General features: G+C 43.7%; 2 protein-coding genes across 9 annotated transcripts in view; one reads left to right on the top strand and one right to left on the bottom strand.

Annotated features, from left to right (window-relative positions):
- Positions 1-26,509, top strand: part of LOC121827954 (uncharacterized) — an 85,309-nt gene that overhangs the window by 10,932 nt on the left and 47,868 nt on the right. For 3 of the 6 annotated variants that reach the window (XM_076566011.1, XM_076566014.1, XM_076566013.1), the window contains exon 2: positions 4,864-5,158. Coding sequence is in view for 2 of the 6 variants with exons in the window: in XM_076566014.1 (XP_076422129.1) it covers positions 5,138-5,158 (21 nt within the window). In the remaining 4 variants the exon portion in view is untranslated. Of the gene's footprint in view, positions 1-4,863; positions 5,159-12,699; positions 12,794-21,518; positions 21,774-26,509 lie in introns of those variants that run through there. The other 3 variants (XM_076566009.1, XR_013049554.1, XM_076566010.1) reach the window with 3 other exon arrangements.
- Galntl5 (polypeptide N-acetylgalactosaminyltransferase like 5) overlaps positions 1-26,509 on the bottom strand; it is a 48,777-nt gene that overhangs the window by 7,306 nt on the left and 14,962 nt on the right. The window contains exons 4-9 of one of the 3 annotated variants that reach the window (XM_076566008.1): positions 25,049-25,215; positions 22,254-22,376; positions 20,405-20,654; positions 9,123-9,240; positions 1,748-1,897; positions 815-962 (exon numbers count right to left, since the gene is read on the bottom strand). In XM_076566008.1, coding sequence (XP_076422123.1) covers positions 906-962; positions 1,748-1,897; positions 9,123-9,240; positions 20,405-20,654; positions 22,254-22,376; positions 25,049-25,215 — 865 coding nt within the window. In that variant the 3' untranslated portion in view covers positions 815-905. The remainder of the gene's footprint in view (positions 1-814; positions 963-1,747; positions 1,898-9,122; positions 9,241-20,404; positions 20,655-22,253; positions 22,377-25,048; positions 25,216-26,509) is intronic. The other 2 variants (XM_006988371.4, XM_042273239.2) reach the window with 2 other exon arrangements.

Raw genomic sequence — 26,509 nt, 5'->3', positions numbered from 1 at the left:
CAGAAGAGGGCACCAGATCTCATTACAGATGGTTGTGAGCCACCATGTGGTTGCTGGGAATTGAACTCAGGACCTCTGGAAGAGCAGTCAGTGCTCTTAACCTCTGAGCCATCTCTCCAGCCCCTTTTCCTTGGTTTTAAAATTTTATTTTATTTTTCTAAGACAGGGTTCTCATTATGTAGCTCTGACTGGCCTTGAACTCACAGAGATCTGCCTCTGTCCTCGAGTGCTAAATTAAAGATGTGCACCACCATGCCAGGACATTTATTTTAATTATGTGTATGTGTCTCTCTGGAGGCCTGCATACCTGAGTTCAAGGGCCTGCAGAGAGCAGAAGTGAGGTCCTATCCCCTGGAGCTGGACTTAACAAGGACTGTGAGCTACCTGGATATGGGCACTGAGAACTGAACTGAGGTCTACTAGAGCAGTATATGATCTTAACCTCTCAGCCGTCTCTTTAGCCCATTTCTGCTCTGTTTTTTTTTTTTTTTTTTTTTTTTTGGTTTTTCGAGACAGGGTTTCTCTGTATAGCTTTGCGCCTTTCCTGGAACTCACTTGGTAGCCCAGGCTGGCCTCGAACTCACAGAGATCCGCCTGCCTCTGCCTCCCGAGTGCTGGGATTAAAGGCGTGAGCCACCACCGCCCGGCCATTTCTGCTCTGTTTTTGAGACAGGATCTGACTAAGTTGCCTTGGCTGGCTTGAACTTGCAATCCTTCTGCCTCAGTAGGAATTCCCTGATTATTTAAAAATAATCTCATTTTTACAATAATTCAAAAGCTTGAATTAAAAAAACTGCTGATTATTTTTTCTCACCTTGACACAAACTGGAGTCACCTGGGAAGAGAGACTACAAACAGGAATTGCCTCCATCAGATTGACATGTCGGGCATTTTCCTGAGGACTGTTAGAGGAAGGTCCAGCCTACTGAGGGTGGTGCCATCCCTGGGCAGGTGGTCCTGAGCTGTATAAGAAATCATGTTGAAGAAGCCATGGAGAGCAAGCCAGTTAGCAGTTCTCCTTTGTGGGCTCTGCTTGAGTTCATGCCTTGACATCTCTGGATAATGGGCTGTGATGTGGAGGTATTAGGGAAATAACTCTTCCAGAGTGCTCTTGGCCAGTGTTGTATCACAGCACAGAAAAGCAAACTGGGACAGAGCCAAGGTGAAGGACACTGTCAGAGAGACACTGTGCATTTGTCTGAAGGAGGCCTGTCCTTATTTCTTCATGCATGGTATCTGGACAGAGATGTGCTCTTGGAGAACAGGGTGTAACCCTTGGGGACATACATAAAGCAAGGGGCAAGGCTTTCACACAGAAACCTTTGCTTGTTAATAGAAAAGGAGTTCTCATGTGTGCACAAGACCTGCGCCAGCCACATCTCCCAGGAAACTGATAGTAGCTTGGTAGGGAACCCTGAAGACATCAGCTCCTGATGCTGCTGCAGCAGGGAGGGGAAGAGTAACTTCTCAGTGGATAAATAGATCTAGCCATGGGGAAAGACTGCAGCTTGATTTCCTTCTGAGAAACTTGACTTTTCCTAAAATTCAAACCTAAAACAATAAGTCACAAGTACAGCTGCTTAGGGTTAACCATTTGAGAGCCAGACTGGTGATGAATTGGGGAGAAATTGAAGGGGCTCCATTAACTTACAAAAAAACAGGAAAGAATACAGTTTGGATCTGGAAAGGTGGCAGAGTCTTGAGAACATCCCAGAGCCCGCTCTCCCCAGTCAGAGGCACCACTCACCTTGTATTCATCCAGCCAGGTGTGAACCACTCGCAGTAAGTTCTGGGACAAGGCTTTCTTGAATGCAGGGTCATTGGAATCATGTATCTTAGTGACATGTCCAACCCGAGAGCAAGGAAGTATAAAGAGTTGGCCTCCACACATCCAAATCTAGACAAGACCATAACTAATTATTTTACTAGTAACTGGCGGCTGCTTACGAACACATAAACATACACACAAATACATACACAAATAGCTAATGTTTGTTCGTTTGGCTGCTTATTGAGATGTGTAGCCCAGGTTGGCCTCAAACCCACTCTTTGGGAATGACACTGAGTTTCTGGTCCTCCTGCCTCTACCTCCCCAGTTCTGGGATTACAGTGGTGCACCACCACACATGGTTTATACCATGCTGGGGTTCAGTCCAGGGCTTTGTTCATACGAGGCAGGCATTCTTCCAGCTGAGCTACACTACTCGTCCCAGTCTCTAATATGTATTCCATTTATTTTAAGTAATAAATTCCATAGACTCATCAGAGTCCTATAGTATAGGTGCTATGACCACCCCCTCCCTGTACAGATAAAAAATTAACATACAGTTTGGTTAAGAAGTTTGCCCAGTGATGTGGAACAGTTGAGTGGCCGAGCTCAGGTTCAAATTTAGGAAGTCTAGCCTGAGAACTTGAGTTCTGAGTGGCAAATAATTCTCTTTCTTTCCCGCTGCTTATTACCAGGTGTAAGCAATACCGAGAGAAAGACAGGTTCTGGCTGGGTTCATTTATTTGTAGTTTATACATAAAACACTGCACAACATATATTGTAATGACTTCACTGAATGAAAGCAAGATATGGTCATTGAGAATTATCAAATATAGGAAAATGTACACCCTAACACTTGGGGCCAGTCAATAGAATTCAAGTCTGTGTGTGGACTTGCAAAAATACACATTTTTTTTACTTACTGTCTTCATGTAAGTTTTGAAAAACTGTCTTAAGGGCCTTGGGCTGGAAACATGGCTCAATGGGATAAAAGCACTTCCCTACAAGGTCAAGGACCTGAGTTTGACTCCTGGTATCCATACAAAAAGCTGGACTTGACTGCACATACCTGGAACCCCAGTGCTGGAAGTGTTGGGAGACAAAGACAGGAGGCTCACTGGGGTTTAGTGGATGCCAGCCTAGCAGAAAAACAGTGAACTTCAGGTTCAGAGAGAGATCTGTCTCAAGGGAATGAAGGTGAAGCATGACAGAGGAGTGCCCCTGACATCCTCCTGACCTCTGAATGCATAGACATGTGCCTGCACACTTACGTATATACACACACATCAAAAACCAAAGATCTTGTTTGGAAATTTTAGGAGTTTCCATTTCATCACTGTAAAAGATACCACAGAGGGGCTGGCAAGATGGCTTAGTGAATAGGGGTGCCTGCCACCAAGCCTGACCACCTGACTTTGATCCTAGACCCCATAGAGCAGGGAGGGAACTGACCCTTGTAGGTTGTTCTCTGGCCTCCATACATACTCTGTGGCAATGCATGCCTCCCCTTCATGTACACACTCACACAAATTAATCTTCAGGTTTGCATCTATTTATTTGGGGGTGGTGCTCATGCCGTAGTGAGCATGTGGTGGTCAGAGGAGCTGCAGGACTTGCTTTCTCTCTGCTGTGTGGATCTCAGGGATCTACGTGGTCGTTAGGGTCAGTGGCAATGCCTTCACCCACTCAGCTGCCTCACAGCCCCCACAGGGTGTATTTGCTGCAGCATTCCCTGGAGACTTGATAAAAATGAGAACCCATGGGTCCCTGACACTTACTGATACAAAAACTGTGGCTTGGGCCCAACCTTCTGCATTTTCACAGGCTTTTTATGTGATTCAACTGCACACTCAGATTTGATGATCCTCAGTTCTAACTCATCAAGACCATAAATTCTGATTTTGCAGATATTTTTTCTGAGGAAATTCACTTAATCATTATAAAACAGTAGTGGGAAGTTAAGATCTTCACTGAAACATGCTGTGTGGGGCTGGGAATATGGATCAATTGGTATAGTGTTTGTCTGGCATGCCCAAAGTCCTGGGTTCAACCCCCAGCACTACATACACTGGCCTTGGGTGTCCACAACTGTAATTCCAGCACTCAGGAGGTAGAAATAGACATTCTGTGAATTTCTGCCCACACCCCATCTATTTTCCCTAAGTCAGAGTTTTGTGTAGCCCAGGCTGGCCTTGAATTTCATATTTAGTCAAAGATGTCCTTGAACTTCTGATCCTCCTGCCAGAGACAGGGATTACAAAGCATGTGCCAGCATGCCTGGTTTTATGTGGGGTTAGGGTTGAACCCAGGACTTTGTGCATGCTAGGCAAACACTCTACCAACTGAGCCACATCACTAGGCTGGTCACAGATTCCCCTTATCCCTAATGAACATACCCCAATACTGACAGGATTATAAAGTAGGAGATAAGAGGAATAGTTGAGGCCATCCCTACAATGAGCACAGGAGAGGATATATCCAGATGGATGTGTCTCCTTTAAGAACAAATCTAGAGTAAACAAGCAGGACTAGGGATGAAACCAGGTGGGAGAGTGCTTGCCCAGAATGCATGATGCTTGAAAAGTGCTTGCAGCTTCTTAGATCTTGACCCCTCTTGTAACTTTTGAGAACATTGTGACCTCTTCAGTATCAGTGAGCCTGGGCCAGCCTGCTTGACAAATGGCCAAATGGTTCTCATTGCCCCAGGTGGTACTGAGCCAGTCATGTGGCAGACGACATTCTGGATGGGCTCCAAGTGAACACAGATGCAGCAACATCTGTAGAAATCAGGCCAGCTCTACTGTAGTAACACCAAAAATTGAGAGGAATAGTAATTGCTTATGGTTATAAGCTACTGTGTTTTGAGGCATTTTTTTTTCACATAAGTTAAAATTTACTGACAATAATTAACTGATATACAGTGCAGCACTGCTCTCCTAACATGGGTTTCATTTACATCCATTTTACATTGACTTGGTTGTTCATTCCACAAATCCAGAGTGACAGACTCAAATTCTGGTCAGTAAACATTTGCTCATTCCCTTTCCCTCATCTTGGGTCTGAGGACACACTGATTCTGGACTTGTGTTTCACAGGCTTTGGCCAAGAGAATGTCAGCCCACATCATGACTACAGAAGGTGGAATGTCAGCCCACATCATGACTACAGAAGGTGGAATGTCAGCCCACATCGTGACTACAGAAGGTGGAATGTGCCATGTGGTTTGGCTCAACTTTTATCTTCCTGCCATTCAGTGTGAGAAGAACATGTTCCATATGGCAGCTACTCGTGGAAATAATGCCAGACCTCAACTAAAACCAGAAACTAAAGCCCAACCCAGTCAGCCTCTGCTGAGTCATCCCAGCCACCATGGACAGGAGCAAGAGCAAGGTAAGTGTTACAATTTTACACCATTCATCTTTGAGGTACTTCTTTACACAGCATAACGTGGTAATAACTGACAGATACTGAGGTAGTAGCTGACTGATCCCTGATATCCTTAGCAATCAAAATTCTGAGCAGATGACCCATGAAGAGTAAGTCATTGACTCAGTGGATAGATGGGCCATGGGGAGAGTGTTAGAAATCTGCTGAGGCTTCCATTATGTCACTGTATGAGAACTCTAGTAAATTCATGGTTTGTTTCCATATCAGAGCATCCAATGGGCTCAGTGATCTTGAGCAGGATTTAAGCTGGCATCTGTATCTAAAGAGGTGCAGTCTTAAGCTGGGCCATGATGACACATACCTTTAATCTCAGTACTCGGGAAGCAGAGGCAGATATATCTCCAAGTTCAAAGCCAGCCTGGTCTACAGAGTGAGATCCAGAGCTACACAGAGAAACCCTTTCTTTTTTTTTTTTTTTTTTTTTTTTTTTTTTTTTTTTTTTTTTTTGGTTTTTTGAGACAGGGTTTCTCTGTGTAGCTTTGCGCCTTTCCTGGGACTCACTTGGTAGCCCAGGCTGGCCTCGAACTCACAGAGATCCGCCTGGCTCTGCCTCCCGAGTGCTGGGATTAAAGGCGTGCGCCACCACCGCCCGAGAAACCCTTTCTTGAAAAACAAAACAGAAACAGAAACAAAAAAAAAGAGGTTCAGTTTTGGGGTAAGGCTGGGAAATGGGATTCCCTACGTGGTCATCCTTAATAGCAGAAGTCAAAGCCTCAGTTTTTGGAGTAGCACACATTGGCAGTATGATGAGATGCCAGGATGGAGAACAGGTACTGGAAAAATAGGCAAGCTAAGACTTCAGGTGGTCAAGGCCTGTTGGATGCCAACGAGGATTGTTAAGCCACAAGAATCTGAAGCTGGTTATGGGAACCATTCAAAGGCTGGGTGTGAAGCACAGGTGCATGGCTATCCAGTGTACTCTTCCTCTCCATGATCCACGGCAGCCACTGAACTCAGCAACCAAAGCAACTCAGGGCGTTGTGGCTTCTCTCACACGTCTGCTAGAGCTGACCGAGAGACAGTGGAGATGTGCTTGCAGGGCCCCAGGACTGGAAAGGGAGGCTTTCTAAGAGGCAGGGAAAAATGGGTTTGGAGCATAGTACTTACTGTTTTTGTCAACTTGGAAAGTAAGTTTTCTGTGTCTTTGTTTTCTCATTAAAAGTAAGAGATAAGGGCAGTACCCACCCTACAGGCCTGTAGGGATTAAGTAAATTAATGTCTGTAAAATGTTTCAGCAGTGTGACTTAGGCATAGGAATCTGTTCAACAAATCACACATATTAATCCTGTACATCTCAAGTGCTAGTACTTCAGGAATGTTGTGGATGACACCTCAAAAAAAAAAAAAAAGATGGCTCAGTTCCCCTTCTATATAACCACAGAGTAATCTGTGCTTCTCCACTGTGTTTAATCAAAGGTAAAATTAAATAACTGGTTCCCTGATGAGATGGAAGGCCATGACATCAGAAGCTACTCTTACACTGTGTACTGCTGCATTGTAGCACTGGCCTGTGTCCTTATGATGGTTAATTTGGTGTGAACTTGGCAGGATCTGTAATCAGTCAGGAGGCAAACAACATGCCTGTCGGGGAAGTTTCTAGACTGGCTTCATTGAGGTAGGAAGACCCTGGCTAACAGTGGGCAGCACCATTCCATGGACAGGGGTCCTGGACAGCATAGGAAAAAAAGAAAGTATGCTGAGGAACAGCTTTCCTCTCTCTCTGCTTTCTGAGTATGGCTACAATGTGACCAGCCCTGCTTTCCTCGGGTATTTTGTCCTAGCATGGGGAAAGTAACTAACATGGGCCTCGGTCCTCAGGAAACATTGCCACAGGAGTGAAAAGGGAGGGAGTACTGTCTTCGGAGTGCCTGGCCTGCAGCACAGCTTGACTAGGAAGTTGAACTCCTTCAGTGTTGGCAGAACTGAATTGAACTTCAGTAGATCCCTCAAGGATAGTCTCCAGCCACTGCAGACTTCAGTTGTAGCCTCAGATAGAGATGTGTCAGCCACAGGAACCATTTGTAGGCATAATCTTTTAGAGTTTTTTTGTTTCTTTGTATTTTGTTTAAGTTTTCAAGACAGGGTTTCTCTGTGTAGCCCTTGCTGTCCTGGAACTTGCTCTGTAGAACAGACTAAGCTTGAACTCACAGATCTGCATGCCTCTGCCTCCTGAGTGCTTAGATTAAAGGCGTGGTGGCACATGCCCAGTTTAAAATTGTTATTTTGTTTTCAATGGCTAGTGTCAAGAGAGTACTTAAACTAGTTACTAATTCATATGCTTGTTTATACAAAGAGAGACCCAAGCATACTTCAGAGATTCAAAGCAGCCATTGGGAATAGAATCATTGGAAATATTGGGCTAGGAATAATTGATTCATTTGAACAGGAAGTTAGCTGTCATTTACTGTCTGTGAGGACTGTAGGACCAGAAATGCGACACATTATATTTTAAATTTTATTGAGAGAGAGAGAGAGAGAGAGAGAGAGAGAGAGAGAGAGAGAAAGAGAGAGGATGAGAATGCACTCATGGATGGCCCAGCTCACATGTAGAGGTCAGAGGACAACTTTGGAAGTTGATTGAGCTCAGATCCTCAGACTTGGCAGCTAACAGCAGGCACTTTTGCCCACAGAATCATTTCAATGGCCCCTACACTTGCTTTCAAATACACATACCTTTCACAAAAAGTGGTTCTATTCTGAGATACAGAATGTGCTTATAGTTAAGTCCTAAGAGAGGAAAAAATATTGGGCAGAGGCAGGCAGTGGTGGCGCACGCCTTTAATCCCAGCACTTGGGAGGCAGAGGCAGGTGGATATCTGTGAGTTCGAGGCCAGCCTGGTATACAGAGCGAGATCTAGGACAGGCTCCAAAGTTACACAGAGAAACCCTGTCTCAAAAAAAAAAAAAAAAAGAGTATGGGGCAGTATTCCTAGAGAGCAATGTAATAAAACAAGGGATTGCCAACCAAATGTAATAGAAAGAGCCAGAGGCCTGGGCATTATAAAACACTACCCAGGTCAGAGGGGAGCGCATGAATGGGTGGGGGATGAAAGTAATGAATGTGTGAGATGGTTCCAAGTAGGAGCTTGCAGGAGAAGCATTGCTGAGACACCTGCGTACACACAATAAGCCTGTGAAGTCTGCTGAAAAGGACAAAAATGGATAAAGAATGAAACAGGGCCAGCAAGAGGACTCAGGCAATGAAGCACTTGCCATGTAACCATGAGGATCAGATTCGATCCCCAGAACCCACTGTAAAAAAGAAGCAGTCGGGTGTGGTGGTGCACACTTGTGATCTCCACACTGAGGAGGTAGAGATGAGAGGATTCCTAGGACTTGCTGGCCCACCAGCCTAACCAGCAAGTTCTAGGCTAGTGAGAGACTTTCTCAAAAAATAAGGTGGACGACACCTGAGGAATGATACCTGAGATTGACCTCTGGCCTCTTCATGCATACAATGACTAAAATGGCCAGCTACAAGGAAGAAAGGGAAGGAGGGAGGGATATAAAATTCCAAACAAAAAAGGGAGGGGGATAGAACTATGAAGATAGTTAGAGAGCCCACATAGATTTGACTGTCTTGTTAGTTTACCGCACCATGCTTTGAAAACAACAAAGCATATGGTCAGGGGCTTTAATGGCCCATGAGGGGTTTCAGGGAGCCCCATCATCTGTTGCATGCATGCCCTTGCGTGTGTCACCAGACCAGTCCTGCATGCTCATGGAGGAAATAATGTGACCAGATGAAAAGTCAGATTGCACTGGTGCTCAGAGTAGAGAAGAGCGCGAGCCCAGTAGGCACCAAACTGGGTTCCTTTCACCACAACAAAATCAAGCATCAGGTCTCCCTCCATACACACGTAACTACATGGGGGAAGAGGACAAAACAAACGGAAGTCCCACTTACTCTTAGTGAAAGTTCCACATTTTCTCCTCCCCAAAGATCCATGTCCTTGTCATACTGTCCAAGTTCATTAAAATAATGTCTGTCTATCGCAAAAATTTGTCCTGCCATTGCAGGTGACCTAGAAAGGAGTAAACAATATTAAATAAGTTCCAGAGAGACAGTGGTCTCCAATTTCTCTAAAAACATATGAAATGCTGCTGTTGGCTCAGTGATTAAGAGTGCTCACTGCTCTTGCAGAGGACCTGTTTAGTTCTCGGCGCCCAGGCTGGGCCGCTCCCAACCACCTGTGACACAGGCTCCCTGGGTCTGGTGCTCTCTTCTGGCCTTTGAGCTTCTTGTGGCCACCACTCCACTCTGCACTTCAAGGAGACCCACTCTTTTTGAATTCCACTTGTGTGAGATGGTATGGCCTCTGTCTGTCTGTGACTGGTTCATTTCAGTTAGCATACTGGCCTTTAGACTCATCCACGTTGTTTACAAATGATGGGATTTCACCTTTCATTGACTGAACATTACTCCCGTGTGCACGTGCTACATCTCTGTTATCCCTTCCGCTGTACTAGACTGACTCATGGATGTTGTTAGTGCTAGAGTACAAATGAGTACCCAGGTCTCTTCAACACCCCGACGTCATTTCCTTTAGGCACAGTCAGTGGCGGGATTGCTGGGCCATAGGAGTTACTCTACTTGGAAGTTTGGAAGAACCATGATACTATTCTCTAGTATCTGTTTACATTCTTGGCCATAGAAGACAGACTTGGCTGTCTTAGTGGGGTGAGAAAGCACCTACTGGGGCTTGGATTCGCATCCTTTAATGAGGAGGGTACTGAGACATTTTCGTGTACCACTGGCCATTTGTATTTTCTCTTGAAAAATGTGTATTCATGTCTTATGACTCTTTTTTAATTGAACTTTTTTCTTGTTGTTTGTTGCGTCTCTTATGTGTTCTGGATATTAACCCCTTGTCAGATATATATGTGCAAACATTTTCTCGAATTCTGTGAGTCCTCTCTCTGCTTTGTTGACTGTTTCTTTTGCTCCGCAGGAGCTTTTAGTTTGATGCAATCTCATCCTCCATTTTTACTTTTATGGCCTGTACTTTTCAGAGTCTTGGTCACCAAATCTTTGAGTAGATGAATGTCATAAAGCATGTCCTCAACTAGTGGCATTCTAATTTGGGGTCTCACATTCCCATCAAATTTGTTTTAACTTTTCTATGTGGTCAGAGAGAGGGTTACTCATATTAGTTACTTGTGATAAAATACTGTGACAAAGCAGTATAAGGACGGTTCTGCATCTTTGCATGGCCCGAGTCCTAGAACTCTGACTAGAGCTGACAAGAGAATGCAGAAAGGACAGACACACAGATGCATTGACACAGAGGCTGTGATTGGGTGGTCTTTGGTAGCTCTGATGGAGTAGCAACAGCACTCTGGAAGCTCAGTGTGTTTACTGTATACAGTTGGACAGTGAGGCAGGGTTATACACAGCTGCAAGGAGGCAGGTTTAGCTGATCTCACTCAGCTGGACAGTTTCTGTGGGGAACAGTCTTCAAGCCTTAAGCATGGAGCGGGGGCTGTGGTGGACATTTTTTTGCACATGCTGTCAATAGTCACACTTGGACCTGAGGAAGACTTCGCCATCCCTCTAAACTTCATGGTACGGAAAAGCTGTGCCACTCCATTGCTGAGGCCTTGGAGTCTTTAACAGGATGTGCCTGGCGTGGACCATAATGTAACCTTTGCTGCTTCACAGAGTTCCAGCATTTCAACATGGCAGACCCCTTCTCCTGCACCTTTTTAATTTCCTCTTTCTTTCTTTCTTTCTTTCTTTCTTTCTTTCTTTCTTTCTTTCTTTCTTTCTTTCTTTCTTTCTTTCTCTCTCTCTCTCTCTCTCTCTCTCTCTCTCTCTCTCTCTCTCTCTCTCTCTTTCTTTCTTTTTCTCTTTCTTTTTCTTTCTCTCTCTCTCTCTCTCTTTCTTTTCTTTTTTTTCTCGAGACAGGGTTTCTCTGTCTAACAGCCCTAGCTGCCCCTGGAATTAGCTCTGTAGACCAGGCTGGTCTCGAATTCACAAAGATTCGCCTGCCTCTGCCTCCCAAGTGCTGGGCTTAAAGGCGTGTGCTGCCGCCGCCGCCGCCGCCCAGCTTTATTTTTATTTTTATTGATTTTCCCTTTGGGAAATTTTGCGTGGGCTTTGGTAAAGGATAAAAATGTGTACAATGGTAGCCTCTCTAAACAAAATAATTATTTGGAAAAAAATCCCTGTCACTGTGGAACTAGGAATTCCATCATGCTCTCCTAATTACACCAAGAACAGGAAAAGTTAGAGATTTACTAGACACACCTGATCCCAAGGATGAACTGTCTACAGTTCAGTTCCAGAGCCTGAGGCCATTAAGGGCAAGAGTTCAGTTAATAAATGTTGTAGAGAAATCAGAATGGTACAGTATAATGGGAAAAGAGTAAGACATCAGGACCTTCCCTTTTGGGATCCTTCTGAGGGGAACAGTAAGCTCCCATATAGTAAGACTAAGAAGCTGTAGTATAGTGTCTGCTCCCCAGAAGAAGTCTCTCTCCCAAGGTCAAACGTTTGGAAAGGGTCTCCATTCCCTTGGGGGCTTGAGGAAAGTTCCTGCTTGATAAAGCAGTCATTCTTCTTATCTCTAGCAAGAGGAACTTGTGGCCCTTCATTAACATATGACTGGTGCCTATTGTCAAGGTCAATGCTGGATTCCTCTACCCCTGATCTCAAGCCACACCCCAGCTCACACGCCCCTTGTCTCCCCTTTAATCCTATGTGCAACTATAGAGTGTAAAAAGTGTAGTCTTTTTTTTCAGTTAAACACTGCTGGCAGCTGTCCCAATTTACCCTTAGATCATGTTGTTTTCTTCCTCCTCCTCCTCCTCCTCCTCCTCCTCCTCCTCCTCCTCCTTCTTTCTTCTTTTAAGGTGGCCTCACTACATGCAGTACACTGGCCTGGAACTCATGGAGATCTGTCTATCTCTTCCCCCTAAGTGCTGCCAGTTAGAAGTCATCACAGTAATCCTGGAGGGAAATGATGAGTGGGGTTGTACCCTGGCACAGGGAGTAATGAGATGACAGTAAACAGGATGTCCAGTCTAGCTTGAGGACGGACCTAACAGATTTACTGATGAGTAGGACAGGGGTATGGGACGATGACAGGAATCTAGGTCGACACTAGGGGTTTTCCACGTAGCAGATGGAGTTGCGGTCCACAGAGATGAGAAGTCTTGGTTTTATGGGAAGCTTAACATTCAGGCCAATGTGAGGTATGCATTCAGCATCTCAGAGGGAAGGCCAAGCAGGCAGTGGGTGCAATTGGATAGTGAGCCTGGACTCCTGGAGGCTGTGGATGAATTTGGGAGTCCTGTTGATTTCTCTTCTCACTGCTGTGACAGAATACCTGGCAAAAGCAACTTAGAGTGGGTTGTTTCAGCTCACAGGGCCCGGGTGGAGAGATCATGGTGATGGAGCAGGAGGCTTTGGTCCAATTGTACCCTCAGGACAGAGAGGGAGATGCTGGTGCTGAGCAAGCTTCTGTTTTAATTCATTCCAGGACTCCAGCCCATGGGATGGTTCCAATCACACTTACAGAGGGGCTTTCCACTTCAATTAACAATCAAGACACACCTTTATAGGCATACCCAGAGGTATGGTGAATTTAGATCCTGTTAAGTTCATAGTCAATATTTTTTAATATTAATTAATTTATTCTGTGTGTATATATTTAATGTAACAGAGAAGGGAGTTTTAAAGTTGTATAGATGCAAAACAGTATTGTGTAGGTACCTGTGTGCCATGCATGTGTGTGTGTGGAAGCAGAGGACAACTTGTAGGAGTCAGTTCTTTCATGTGGGTCCATGTGGGTCCCAGGAATCAAACTTGGATTGTCAGGCTTGTTGGAAAATGTCTTTTCTTGCTGAGTCAACTTGCTGCCCTTACAAATAAAAGTGTTTAAAAAGCAGTCGTGAAAGATATATAAAGTGTTAGGAGCATCTGGAAAAGTGAAGAATGTCATGCATGTGAATGACATACAGGATTTACATGTTGCATTGGAGTCAGAGTCAGAGATGGACACTGATGACAGATCCTCTGATGACAGGGCTTCCGATCCAGGCAAGCCTGGCAGTGACTTCAAGTTCCAGAACCTTAGTCAAGTTCAAAATCTGTATTAACTATTGCAGGAGTCATAAGTGTAAGATGGATTAAGAAGGCAGAAGTAGAGTGAGGAACAAGGGCGAGGCCCTGGGCACTTCAAGGTGAAAGCAACTTGCAGAGCAGAGAGATGATGCTTAACAGAGAGGATGGGGAGGAGACCCAGCAAAGTGGGAGGGGCCAGGGGATGGGTGTATGCAAAGGGAAGAGGTGGTCAGTGGGTGAGATACACCAGCAGGAAACTCTAAACTGGACATTGGGATGAAGGTCACAAGTTTTAGCCACAAGAGGTGACAAACTCTTACTGACATGAGCTTAAAACACCAAAGTTCAAGCAGATATACAACTCTTTCTAGTGCCTGTAACACAAAAGAGAAAGGCCAGGCAGTTGACAGGAAGTGAGGTCAAAGAAAGTAAAGTTGTAGTGTAGGCACTAAGATCAATAATTAATAAATGGGACCTCATGAAACTGAAAAACTTCTGTAAGACACCATCTATCAGACAAAGAGGCAGCCTACAGAATGGGGAAAGACTTTTGTCAACTCTACATCTGATAGAGGCCAAATATCCAAAATATTTAAAGAACTCAAGAAATTAGTTATAAAAAAAATAATCCAATTGAAAAATGGGTACAAACCTAAACAGAGAATTCTTAATAGAGGAATCTCAAATGGCTGAGAAACGCTTAAAGAAATGTTCAACATTCTTAGCCCACAGGGAAATGCAAATCAAAACTACTTTGAGATTCTGAAATCTTACACCTGTCAGAATGGCTAAGATCAATAACAAAACTGACAGCTCATGCTGGAGAAGATGTAGAGCAAGGGGAACGCTCTTCCATTGCTGGTAGGAGTGTAAACTTGTACAGCTACTATGGAAATCAGTATAGTGATTCCTCAAAAAATTGGGAATCAATCTACCTCCAGACCCACTCCTGGGTATACACCCAAAGGACACTCCATTCTACCAAAAGAATACTTGCTCAACTGTGTTCATTGGAGCTTTATTTATAATAACCAGAAACTAGAAGCAACCTAGATGCACCTCAACCAAATGAAGAATGGATAAAGAAAATGTGATACATTTACACAATGGAGTATTACTCAGCTGTTAAAAAATGACATCATGAAATTTGCAGGCAAATGAATGCAACTAGAAAAAATTATCCTGAGTGAGGTAACTCAGCCACAGAAAGAAAAATATGTATGTATTTACTAATAAGTGTATATTAGCTGTTAAGTAAATGATAGCCAAGCTATAATCCATAGACCCAGAGAGGTTAGGTAAAAAGGAAGGTTTTAGGGGGGATGTATGAATCTCCCTGGGAAGGGATAATAATAGATCTTGTGGATGGACTAGAAGCAGGTGGTGATACTTGTGGCAGGGATTGGGGGGTCACGTAGTAGAGGGAGAGGGTACAGGGAGAGACAGCTGGAGTTTGGAGGCATGTCTAGGGCTGTAATGGAAGATATAGAGTCTGAACTGGCCATCTTTCATAGGCAAGGAAGACTTCCAGTGGTGGGAGTGGATTGCACTGAGTTGTTGGCTGAGAGGGTCCCATGGAGCACAGGCTGATGCTAGGACAGAGGGTTGCTGTAGCTGGAGATTTCTCTAGTCCTGCCAGGGCCCACAGCTACTCACAGGACCCACAGCCACTCAGACCCAAGTAAACACTCAGAGACTTACATTATTTATAAACTGTATGGCCCTGGCAGGCTTCTTGCTATCTAGTTCTTATATCTTAAATTAACCCATATCTATTATTCTATAAGTTGTCACATGGCTTGTGGCTTACTGGTATTTTACATCTTACTTCTCATGGCGGCAGTGGCGGCTGGCAGCATCTCCTGACTCAGCCTTCCACCTCCCAGAATTCTCCTCTCTGCTTATCCCACCTATACTATACTTCCTGCTTGGCTACTGGCCAATCAGCATTTTATTTATCAATCCATCAGAGCAACACATTCGCAGCATACAGAAGGACATCCCCAGCGCTTCCCCTTTTCTTTTTTTAAAAAGGAAGGTTTTAACTTTAACATAGTAAAATTAAATATAACAAAACAATTATCAAGCAAGAATTATGGTTATAATATCTGGTCTATTTGTATTTGGTAAAATTAAAGAAGTTATCTTATCTATCCTATATTTGTGAGTATAAGGTTTCATATCTAACTTATCTTTTATCATAACTAAGGAAATTATAACTATCTAGTCTTCGACTACATCAAAGACCTCAGAAGGATATAATATTACCTGAGAAATGGGAGAAGGATGCAAACAACTTTTAGGAGTCTTAAGAAAGTAGACAGAGACAGCTGGCAGCCTGGACAGTCATCCAAAGTTTCTCTGTATAGTTGGGGCATCTGTCTTCAGCCCACAGGCCTAGAGTCTCTTAGTCACTTTCTCTCTGTGTCCTGTAGAATGTCTGGAAGTTTCCTCTGTGAAGCAGGGACCTGAAGGACCATTTTGCCAAGCAAAGTTTAGTGGTCACCTTCCTATGGGTCCTGCATGTCCAGTCAACCAAGCAGTCCAGGCAAGAACAGTTTCTTGCCCAAATGGCTATTTTTACCAAGAAGAAGATAAATTCCATATAGAGTGTCTTCAATGCCCATCCTCCTCTCTGAAGTAAATCAGTGCTGCTAGGAGCAGACATGTTTCACTGTCCAGGAAGTCTAAATTTTTAAAACATTTTAAATGCTGTATTCTGTAGGTCTTTGAAGTATTTGAAGATTACCTACCTAATTGAATTATATCTATGTATACCTAGAAAACATGACTATAAGTTTGACTATCATAGAAGACTAATTATTAATCTATATTTTAAAATTATCCATTACAATCTAAATGAGTTACATAAACATAATACCTTCAATGAGAGTAGAAATATATATACAGTATAACAAAATTAAGTTTAAACTTGTATCAATAAACTAAAATCCATAGCAATATAAAACATTTTTAAACAAGTTGTTGCTCTTTAAAACTAGATTCAGTAATCTACCCTTTTATCTTATGATATCTATACTATCCCCTTTTCTTCTTTAGAAAGAGATTGCATTTATAATCAACCTGTTATAAATAAAAATAAACATTCATAAACAATGTTTTTGGAATTTGGGCATAGATTCTCATACTACTTCCTGCTGGATGAGGACACTGTATTCTTATGGGGACACAAAAAGAATTTTAGGATTATGGAGTAGTCTGTGAGGATGTATTGTCTGAGTCAGTTGCCTTGAAAACGTTCTGGATGTTGGATCATCTGGGCCATGGTGTCATCGGAGACCTTTCAGACCTTTCTTGGCTGGTCAAACCTGATGTATCTTAATCTGAAACAAATCCATAGCCTCTTGCTTTCTGTGGAAACAAAAGCAGAGCCTCCTTTCCAAAGCAACATATCCTTAGACTAGATAGTTATAATTTCCTTAGTTATGACAAAAGATAAGTTAGATGTGAAACCTTAGACTCACAAATATAGGATAGATAGGATATCTTCTTTAATTTTGTCAAATACAAATAGACTAGATATTATAAATAGACTAGATATTGTAACTGTAATTCTTGCTTGATAATTGTTTCGTTGTATGAATTTTACTATGTTAAAGTTAAAACCTAAAAAAAGTAGGGGGAGTGCTGGGGATGTCTTTCTGTATGCTGTGAATGTATTGCTCTGATTAATTGATAAATAAAATGCTGATTGGCCAGTAGCCAGGCAGAAAGTATACTATAGGTAGGACAGGCAGAGAAAAAAAATTCTGGGAACAGGAAGGCTGAGTCAGGAGTCACCAGCCAGACACAGAGGAAGCATGATGTAAAAGTACTGGTAAGCCACGTGACAACTTATAGATTTATAGAAATGGGTTAATTTAAGATATAAGAACAGATAGCAAGAAGCCTGCCAGGGCCATACAGTTTATAAGTAATATAAGTCTCTGTGTGTTTATTTGGGTCTGAGCAGCTGCAGGCCCAGGAGGGTCTGGAGAAAACTCCAACTACAGGTTGCTTTCTAAAATCTGACAGTGGGGGTGGGGGACATTGCCAAGAACAACATCCACACACCTAGTTGAATGTAGAGAGGTCGAGCTGGTACCTGCATGGAGCCTTCACCCCTGTGTTCAGTCTCTTTGATGTGAGAAGGTACTCTGCAGGCTACGGAAAGAGAAACCTAGACACCAACCAGCTACAAAACCCTCAACCAGTCTGTCCTGCCTGCAAGATGTGCTGGGGTAATGGTGGCCCAGAACTTGTGGGAGAAGCCAAACCAATATCTGGTTTAGCTTGAAGTCCATGCCACAAGAGGGAGCCCAGAGTCCTAGAGTAGAACCAAAGACAACCGGGAAAAAAAAGACACCCTAGTGATATTCTGCTGTACTCATAGATCAGTGCCTAGTCTAGTCGTCATCAGAGAGACTTGTTCAGGCAGCAGATGTGTGTGGGTGCAGAGACCCACAGCCAGACATGATGCAGAGAGAGAGAGTCTAAATTGGAGGTCTCTGATCAGGGAACCTCAAAGAGGAGGGGGAGAAAAGACTGTAGGAGTCGGAGGGAATAGAAGAGCTGGAGACCATGGCTCACTGAATCAATTAAGGAGGGCTCACATGGGCTCACAGGGACTGAAGCGGCAAGCACTGGGCTGCATGAGGCTACACAAGGTCCTTTGCATTTGCCTGCTCTTGGGACTCTTTTTCCCCTATGGGGTTACTTTATCCAGCCTTGATAATTAGGGCTTTTGCCTTGTCTTATTGTGTCTTGTTTTGTCCTGTTTGGCTCTCATCTCTTGGTGGCCTGCTCTTTTCTGAAGAGGAAACAAAGGTGAGGGGAGTGGATCTTGGGGGAAGGGAAGAGCTGGGAGGAGTGGAGGGAAGGGAAACTGTAGTCAGGATATATTGTGTGAGAAAAGAACCTATTTCCAATTAGAAAAGAAAAGAAAGTAAAGCTGTGTTTGTTTTTATTGAGAAAGCAGCTTGTCTGTATTCTCATAGGACCATTCTTGTCTGCTGCACTGGGTGCTGCATGTCCCCATTGGAGCACTGGGTGGCAGGAGTCCTCTCTGGCACACTGGTCCACCAAAAGACCATGATTATAGACAGCCAGCGAGCTCGGAGCATCTAAGCTCCCCCTTGCAGCAGCACTGTGTGATACCATGCTGCTACCTGCCTGCCCTCTTCACTGCTCTGTGCACATTCAAGAGCAGAGAAGCTAGTCTAGCTCCAGAATCATCTGAATGGGTGGGAAAGGGAGCCAGCAGGTGATCTGTCCTTTGTAGTCCCAACCACAGGCTGAGAAAACCTGATCAGTGGGGACAGCCAGGGAATAGGCAGGTGTAATGTAAAGTTTTTGTTGAGAACAGGCTTCCTGAGGCTGGGCAATCTCTGGAGTGGGAAGCAGGAGTGCTGAAAGATGGCTGTTGCTCTGTAGGCACATACAAAACTGCATAGTATTCCAGAGGGGGCTTGCATAAACTACTATGTAATTTCACAACTATCCCTTCTAGTTCCTTAGTTGTTTTAATTCCATCCTTGAGTTATGAGTCAAGACTGCTTCTCGAGAGTAGCATGTCCAGGTGTGGCCAGACAGTATAGGCTAAGGAATACAATCAAGGTTAGGGAGAAGAGGGTGATTGAGAACAGGACTGTGGTGTCATGGACTGTGGTCCATGGATGAGGCACGGCACACTGGTTTCTATCTGCTCAATTTTGAGAGAGTACATCAGTTCCTGGGAAGGAACAAGGCACACAGAGGGTGGAAATGGTTTGGTACCAAAGACCCGCAAATGTATGGCTGCAGTGTGGTGGGATGTAGCCACTGGGGTGTCAGCTAGAAGAGGACGATGAGGAGGGGAAGAGAGAGAACAAAGGTCTGCAGGGATGGTGTCTGAGAAGCAGAGCAGGGGACAGCATGCTTCTGGGTGTGTTCCTTGACATGTTGTCATGTCCAATAATACCAGAAGAAGCCCAGGAGATGGCAATCCACATGAAGTGGGTAACTTTATGGGCATTTGATTCTCGTTACTTCAGAGTATTGCCCTCTAGAACTCACAAGTAAGGAAGTGTAAACATGACTGTCAGGCCACACAGTTCCACTCCAGGGTTAGAAAATGCAGCTGCCTGGTCTGGGCAGCGTCTCATATCAGAGTTTCCAGGAAATGTAGACCTAGCCTTCAGGAAGCCCCTCCAGATGTGGTCACCTTATGTTCACATTTACAAACACAGTTTCCAAGACAAAAGAACTAGGAGAGTCGTGTTCCTCTCAACCCAGGAAGTTACACCTGGAAACACTGGGGCAAAGATGTCCACACTTCCTAACCACGCCAGTTTGCTCCTTGATCACCAGACAACTTCTTCCTGCCGCTGAGAGAAAGATGCTGAGGGCTAAGATGCTCAGTCAGTGAAGTGCCGGGTTTGCAATCATGAGGACAGGAGTTTGATCCCCAGAACCCATCTAAAATATCTGAGCATGGTGGCATACACTTGAAACCTTAGTGTTGAGGGTGTGGAAAGAGGCAGATCCCTGGGGCCTGTTGGCCAGCAATTCTAGCATACTTAGTGAGTTCTAGGTCAGTAAGAGACTCTGTCTCAAAAACCAAGGTAGACAGTTCCAAGGAACAACACCTGAGATTGACCTCCACATGCATACAGAGACTTATGAGCACACTTCATGCAAACACACACACACACACACACACACACACACACACACACACACACACACACACAGTGGGCATTGGAAATCAGGGCAGCATTCACCAGCCATGGTAGCTTCTTGAATGTGGTGTGGCACATGGCACAGTGTCACTTGAAACAAACTCAATACTTGAAGAAACAAGTGGCAAGCTGGGCATAGTGGCACATGCTGGGATTAAAGGCGTGTGCCACCATGTCTGGCTGAATTTGTATCTTAATAAATCACCATTACCCATTAAATAGACTCATGTGAATTGATATTAACAGCCAGGGCTACATATAGAAACCCTGCTAAGAAAGGAAGGAAGAAAGGAAAGAGAAAAAGAAAAAAGAAGAAAGGAAGGAAGGAAAAGAAGAAAGTAAAGAGTGGCAAAACAAAACTTTGATTTTCACTTATAGTCCCCCAAACAAGAAGAATCTCACCGGATGGGTTTACTTTGTCCTTCTGGGCCGTCCAGCTCATATGAGAAAACACTGTCCCATCGAAAGCCCAGGTTCCAGTCAAAAGCTCCCCTTACAATGGGTGCCGCTATATAATCCAGTGTTGTTTCATCAATGACATCCATCAGAGGGCACACCACGGTTTTGTGGTCCTTAGCAATGGCATGCAGTAAGGGCTCCAGCCAGACTTTATTCACCTCACAGTGGCTATCCAAGAACACCAGGATGTCCCCTGTGAAGGCAAGAGCAGACTAACGTTGGTTCTTGTCTTAGGGTTACTGTTGCTGTAATAAAATATCATGACCAAAAACAACTTGGGGAGGAAAGGGTTTATTTGGCTTACACTTCCACATCATAGTCCATCATTGAAGGAAGTCGGGACAGGATTCAAACAGATCAAGAACCTGGACGCAGGAGAACTGCTTATACTGGCCTGTTTCTCATGGCTTGCTTAGCCTGCTCTTATAGAACCCATGACCACCAGCCCAGAGGTTGTGCCATTCTCAATGGACTAAGCTCTCCTACATCAATCACTAATTAAGAAAATGCTCTACAGGCTTGTCTACAGCCCTTATGGAGGCATTTTCTCAACTGAGGCTCCCTTCTCTCTGATGACTCTTGTGTTTGTCAAGTTGACATAAAACTAGCCAGCAAGGTCCCCTAGGGTAAAGATATTCAGTCCAAATGCAAGCTGGTTGCGATGAGTATTCATTGACTATTTACTATATGCTGGTTCCTCAGTTGCATTGAGGGAAATGAGAAATACATGTTTTATTTTGTCCAGAAAGGTGAGACCCCATGTACTGTGAGTGTTCTTAGGAGGCTGGAGAGCTGCAGGTTAGAGGATGGCCTAGAGAAAAGTCTAGCAGAGTAGATAGACCTGAGAAGAGCTTTCCTTTTCAAAGATCCTTTCAGGAGACTGGAGAGATGGCTCAATCATTAACGTGCTTACAAGCATGAGAACCTAAATTTAATCCCTGTTACCTACATTAAGAAAACAAAACAAAACTAAACCATCTGGGCTTGGTGACCTGTTCTTATAATCCTAGTGTAGTGGGTAGCTATTCCAGCTTTGACCTTGAAGCACTGCCCCTAGGTGACAGCAAGTAACTGCCACACCTGCCTGTGACCTGCCCCTGGGACATGGCCGAGAGGAGACCCCTTAAGGCCCGAGATGCATACATGCTTGCTCTCTTGGCTCCTCATGATCCTGGATACTGGATTGCAGACCAAGTCAGAGATCTCCAGAGAACCACGCTGGATTACACCTCATCTCTCCCAGATCCTGTAAGGACCCTTTATTGGTTGTAAGTTATCCCTGAAATAAACGTCTTTTAATTACCATATAAAATGCGTGGAATTGCCTTGTTAATTGCCGCTATATACTAGCACTGGGGAGTTGGAAACAGGTATATCCCTGAGGTAGCCAGCTAGTCCAGTCTACTTGATGAGTTCCAGGTCAGTGAGAGAACCTGCCTCAAACAAACAAAACCACAGTGATGACACCTGAGAAATGATGCCTAAATTTGACCTCTGCTTCTTTGTTTCAAGACACAAGAACCTGGAAATCTCGGAGGGTGCCATCTGGAGTCTAGTCCACACCTGTGACAGGAGGGCAGGAGTTTGCTGTCTTTAGACAGTCATTCCCATTATTTTACATTTTGCTTTTCATGGCTTCAGGTCCCTGGGATCAACTGAAGTCTGCCATGCCTGTCTTGCAGAGTCAGGCTGTGAACCTTGATACTGTGAGCCACATGACCCTTTCCTCCTTAGTGACAGCACAAGGAAAGCAGTTAACACGCCGGCTCCTGGCCTAGAACAACGTTCATACCTGAAGCGCGGGCGGCGCCAATCATCCTTGATCTAATGAGACCCTCTCTCCTTTTGTTTCTTATTAATTTAACCTTCCCTCGAAAAAGTTCCAGCTGATAGTCCAGTATTTCTTTCAAATCATCTGAAAAAATATTTGACATTTGACAATTTATAAACTGCAGCTATAGTAATTCAAACATTGTCATTATGACCAATTTCTAAAAGCCCACTACTGCATAGATTTCAATGTGGCCCTGGTTAGCCTCATATCCACAAGAAAAGTGGTTTATAATCAAACTGTATAATTTTTGTGCTTTTAGTGACATGTCTCTGCTTTACTCCATCCTTATTACAATTTAGTAGAAAAAGTGTAGGTTTTAAGGCTTTTGGTATAACCTGATTTTACTACTAACTACACAAGTTGTGCTGTGATTAATTTTGCTTCTAATTTTGTAGTGGCTTGAAGGTGAATTATCAAACCAAGCAAGTTCAAGAGCCACCTGCACCCGTTCCCTCAAGCTGAGGAAGCCCATTGGCATTGTCTGTGGCCATGTTCAGGAAAGACAGGTTTCTGTTCAAAATTTGTTATACAATTCATGATGAAGTCATTCTGAATTAGTGTAAGGAATATATTGATCCTGAGTTCCATTGGAACACAACACCCCTCGTCCTGTGTTTGCAGCTCTACATGAGTCAAGGCTGATGTCAAGGAATGGAAGAGATGACTGGTGTGGCAGCACACTTGGGGTCCTGGCCACCGGTAGTGACCCTCTTGGTCTCTTTTGAAGGGAACTAAAATACAAGATGTATATATAAGCAGGTCACTAGAGATCATGGACTGAATGTTTGTGTTCACCAGCTCCAAATGCATATGTCAAAACCACCAATGTGATAGCATCTAGGAGTAGGGATTTGGGAAGTATTAGATCATGAGGATGGAATCCCCATGAATGGGACTTATATGAAGAGGTCCAAGAGCTCACTTGATCCAAAGAGGATGGAGCAAAAGGGCATCAATCTAAAAAACAGAAAGAATGCTGTTACCAACAACCTGGGCTTGTTGGCACCCTGGTCACCCTTGTTGGCACCAGTGTTTGTTGTTCAAGACACCTTGTCAAACTGACAAGAGACCACCATGTCTCTAGACTCTTGGTGCTATGCTGAAAGGCTGGCAGACATGATCACTCCTGGAACTGCATGCTGACTGTGGGATTTGTGAACTTCTGAGTAAGAAAGCAGAATTCTTCTGGCCAGTAGGCACATCTGTACCCTGCACCCAGCTTTACTGAGATTTCCTGCCCAGCAAGCTATAGACATCTCAGCTCTACTGAGCAGATAAGGTAGTATGAGGGAAGGAAGAAGCACCCATCCCATGTACAAGACTCAGTTGGTGATGATTGCTATGGAAATGTTATGTGATAGGCATCTGGCCAATATCATATAACTTCCAAACAAAGTAACATTAGCTTGGGTCACACCCAGAGCAACCTAGTGTCACTTCCACAGGGTGGCCTTCCTGGAATATCTTTTCTTCTCAGCATACCTTTTTTTCTTTCAAGTTCATCATAGACTAGCTTCTCAGTGGGTTGGGTGACTTTGCAGGCCTGAAATCTATCCAGTATTGACATCATTATCCGGGCACTCCTGGCTTGCCTAAGGTTGACACTCAGTTGTAAACAGACAATCAATTTCAAAGTCTAAGCATGGGTAACTAGACTTTGTTCTAGTATCCTTATTCTATCCTAAAAAGTAAGCATAGAGGAATTGTTACTTACTTGCAGTTGGTTGAGTTCTTTCTTGTGAAGTACCTAGCTTAGATCATCTCCCTATTAATCTCTCCATATTCATCCATTCATTCATTACTTACTTTTGAACAGGGTAGCAGTTCAGAATGTTCTCCTGTAGCTCAGATTGGCTTTGAACTTACTTTGTAGCCAAGGATAACCTTGATCTCCTAATCCTCTACTTCCACTTCCTTGGTGCTGGGATTGGAGGTGCACACCACCACACCCAGTTTATGCAGTGTTGTGAATTGAATCCAAGGCTTTATGCATGTTAGACAAAATACTCTACCAGCTGAGCCACATAGACATAGCTCCCCATGTTCTTGAGATAAAATTCCAAAAGTGCCTTTCATGAGTAGTCCCTTTTAAATAACTACAGCTTTATGGCTTTTCCTGAATCCTTCCAACTCTGCACTCATACATAAACTTCATAAAATGCAGAAGTGTTCCATGCTCACCCTGTTTTGTCTCATTTTTGGCTTTTAAAGTGCCATTTCTTTTATCGAAAACATTTTCTTACTGGCCATTTGAGCAACCCTAGCTTATCTGTCCTCTTCCATTCAGATGGCACTTCTTTCTGAAGTGATCCCTAAAGACAAGGCAAGCCTCTGTGCTGACGTCATGGACCCATCATGACAGGATCTGGGTCCATCTATCCTCTTCCATTTAGATGGCACTTCTTTCTGAAGTGATCCCTAAAGTCAAGGCAACCCCTTGTGCTGACTTCATGGACCCATCATGAAAGGGTCTGGGTCAATCTTTTCCACCATAAGCAATGAGTGCATCATTTATGGCATTTCCCTCAACAGCTACCAGAAACATTCTCTGTGTAAAACATACAAGTGCCAAGCCATGTGTGATGAAGCATGCTCATGAATTCAACACATTGAAGGTAGAGGCAAGAGGGTCAGGAGTTCAAGATGGGGCTAGCCTGGACTACATGAGACCGTTTCCTCAAAACAAAAACAAATCTCAAGTATCACTGGAGAAAAATGCCACCTTCCAAATAGACAGTCAATGTTTGTCTCACCAATTTCACTCATGTCATCAACCAAAATTATTTCTTCAAGGAAGTGGTGTGGTGTGAGGTTCATCACACTAGACACTGTTCTGAGCAAGGTGTGAAATTCTTCATTATGAAAGCATATGATGATGCTGGCAGTGGGTAGATTGAATGGGTAGTGTTTCTGATGACATCTGCAAGAAAATAGGGAGAGAATTAGTCATCAAAAAAACCTCAAGTGTTCTGAGGCCTTCTTCAAATGCCAATCCTTACTTTTGCTTTCTTTAGTTAAGTGAACATTAGGACAATACAATGACAGTACATTAAAAAATACAAAAATTATGGTTGGGGATTTAGCTGAGTGGTAGAGCGCTTGCCTAGCAAGGCCCTGGGTTCCGTCCTCAGCTGTGGGGAAAAAAAAATAACAAGCAAAATGTCCTTAAATTTTTAAAAATTATTTTCATGTATGTGTATATGTCTGCAGCTATGTGAGCATACACATGTGCATGCAGTGCCTGTGGGGGCAAGAGGAGGGCATCAGATCCCCCAGAGCTGGAGTTCGAGGCAGTTGTGAGCTGCCTGACCTGAGTGCTGGGAGTCAAACTCTGGTCCTCTGGAAGAGTCGTAAGCCATCTCTCCAGTCTGTCCTTGAATTCTTTATTTTTTTAACCTGTATTTATTTTGTTTTGTGCATGCCATAGTGGGCATGTGAGGTGGTAGTACAGCTTACAGGAGCCAGCTCTCTCCTTCTGCCATGTGGGCTTCAGTCTCATGTGGGGAGCAAGCTCAGGTGTGCAGATGCCACCTTGCTGGCCCCATTTAAATTCTTACGCTCTTCTCACACTTTGGAATTATTTTCCCCTTTATAATTTCTATTTCTTGACATTCCATCTTAGGTCTACTTTGAAGATAATATAAAACACAGATTATATCCATATATTGGTGTCTATTCTAAAAATGGTGGTCTAAATTCATGGAAAGGTAACTTCAAAGTAAATTTACTGTGCTGTATTCTTTGCTTTGGTTTCTGAGTTTTATTATTATATTTGTGACACCTGCTGTGGCCAAGAATTTTAGTGGAATTGGTAGACTACATGTCCTTCAAGTACTGGCAAAAGGTCATACTACTTTTGTGTTAAACAAGTGAAAAACAGAAGTTAAGATCTAGTATATCATTATTTGGAGTTAGCCTCAGCAAAAATAGAAGGGAGTGTATTGTAAGGTGACCCAAATACCTCTCATGACCTAGTTACAGGAAGACAGTTGGAATCTCAAGGAAATAATGGGATCAGAAGGCTGAGGGCCATCTGGACTGCTCTCCATCACTCTGACAATAGCATTGGGGTGATAATTAACAGTATCTCCAGCCTACCTCAAAGGTTAAGCTTTAGTGAGTTCATAGGTAGTGATCTCAGTTCAGAACAGTGTCTGGCATATATTAATTATCCTATACAAGGCTCAACTTGCAACCTGTAACCTGTAAGCTTG

This window comes from Peromyscus maniculatus, chromosome 3, assembly GCF_049852395.1.
Source record: "Peromyscus maniculatus bairdii isolate BWxNUB_F1_BW_parent chromosome 3, HU_Pman_BW_mat_3.1, whole genome shotgun sequence".
In the NCBI taxonomy this organism is placed as follows: Eukaryota; Metazoa; Chordata; class Mammalia; order Rodentia; family Cricetidae; genus Peromyscus; species Peromyscus maniculatus.
Note: the sequence above shows the minus strand (reverse complement) of the source record. Positions and strands in the feature narration are given on the sequence as shown.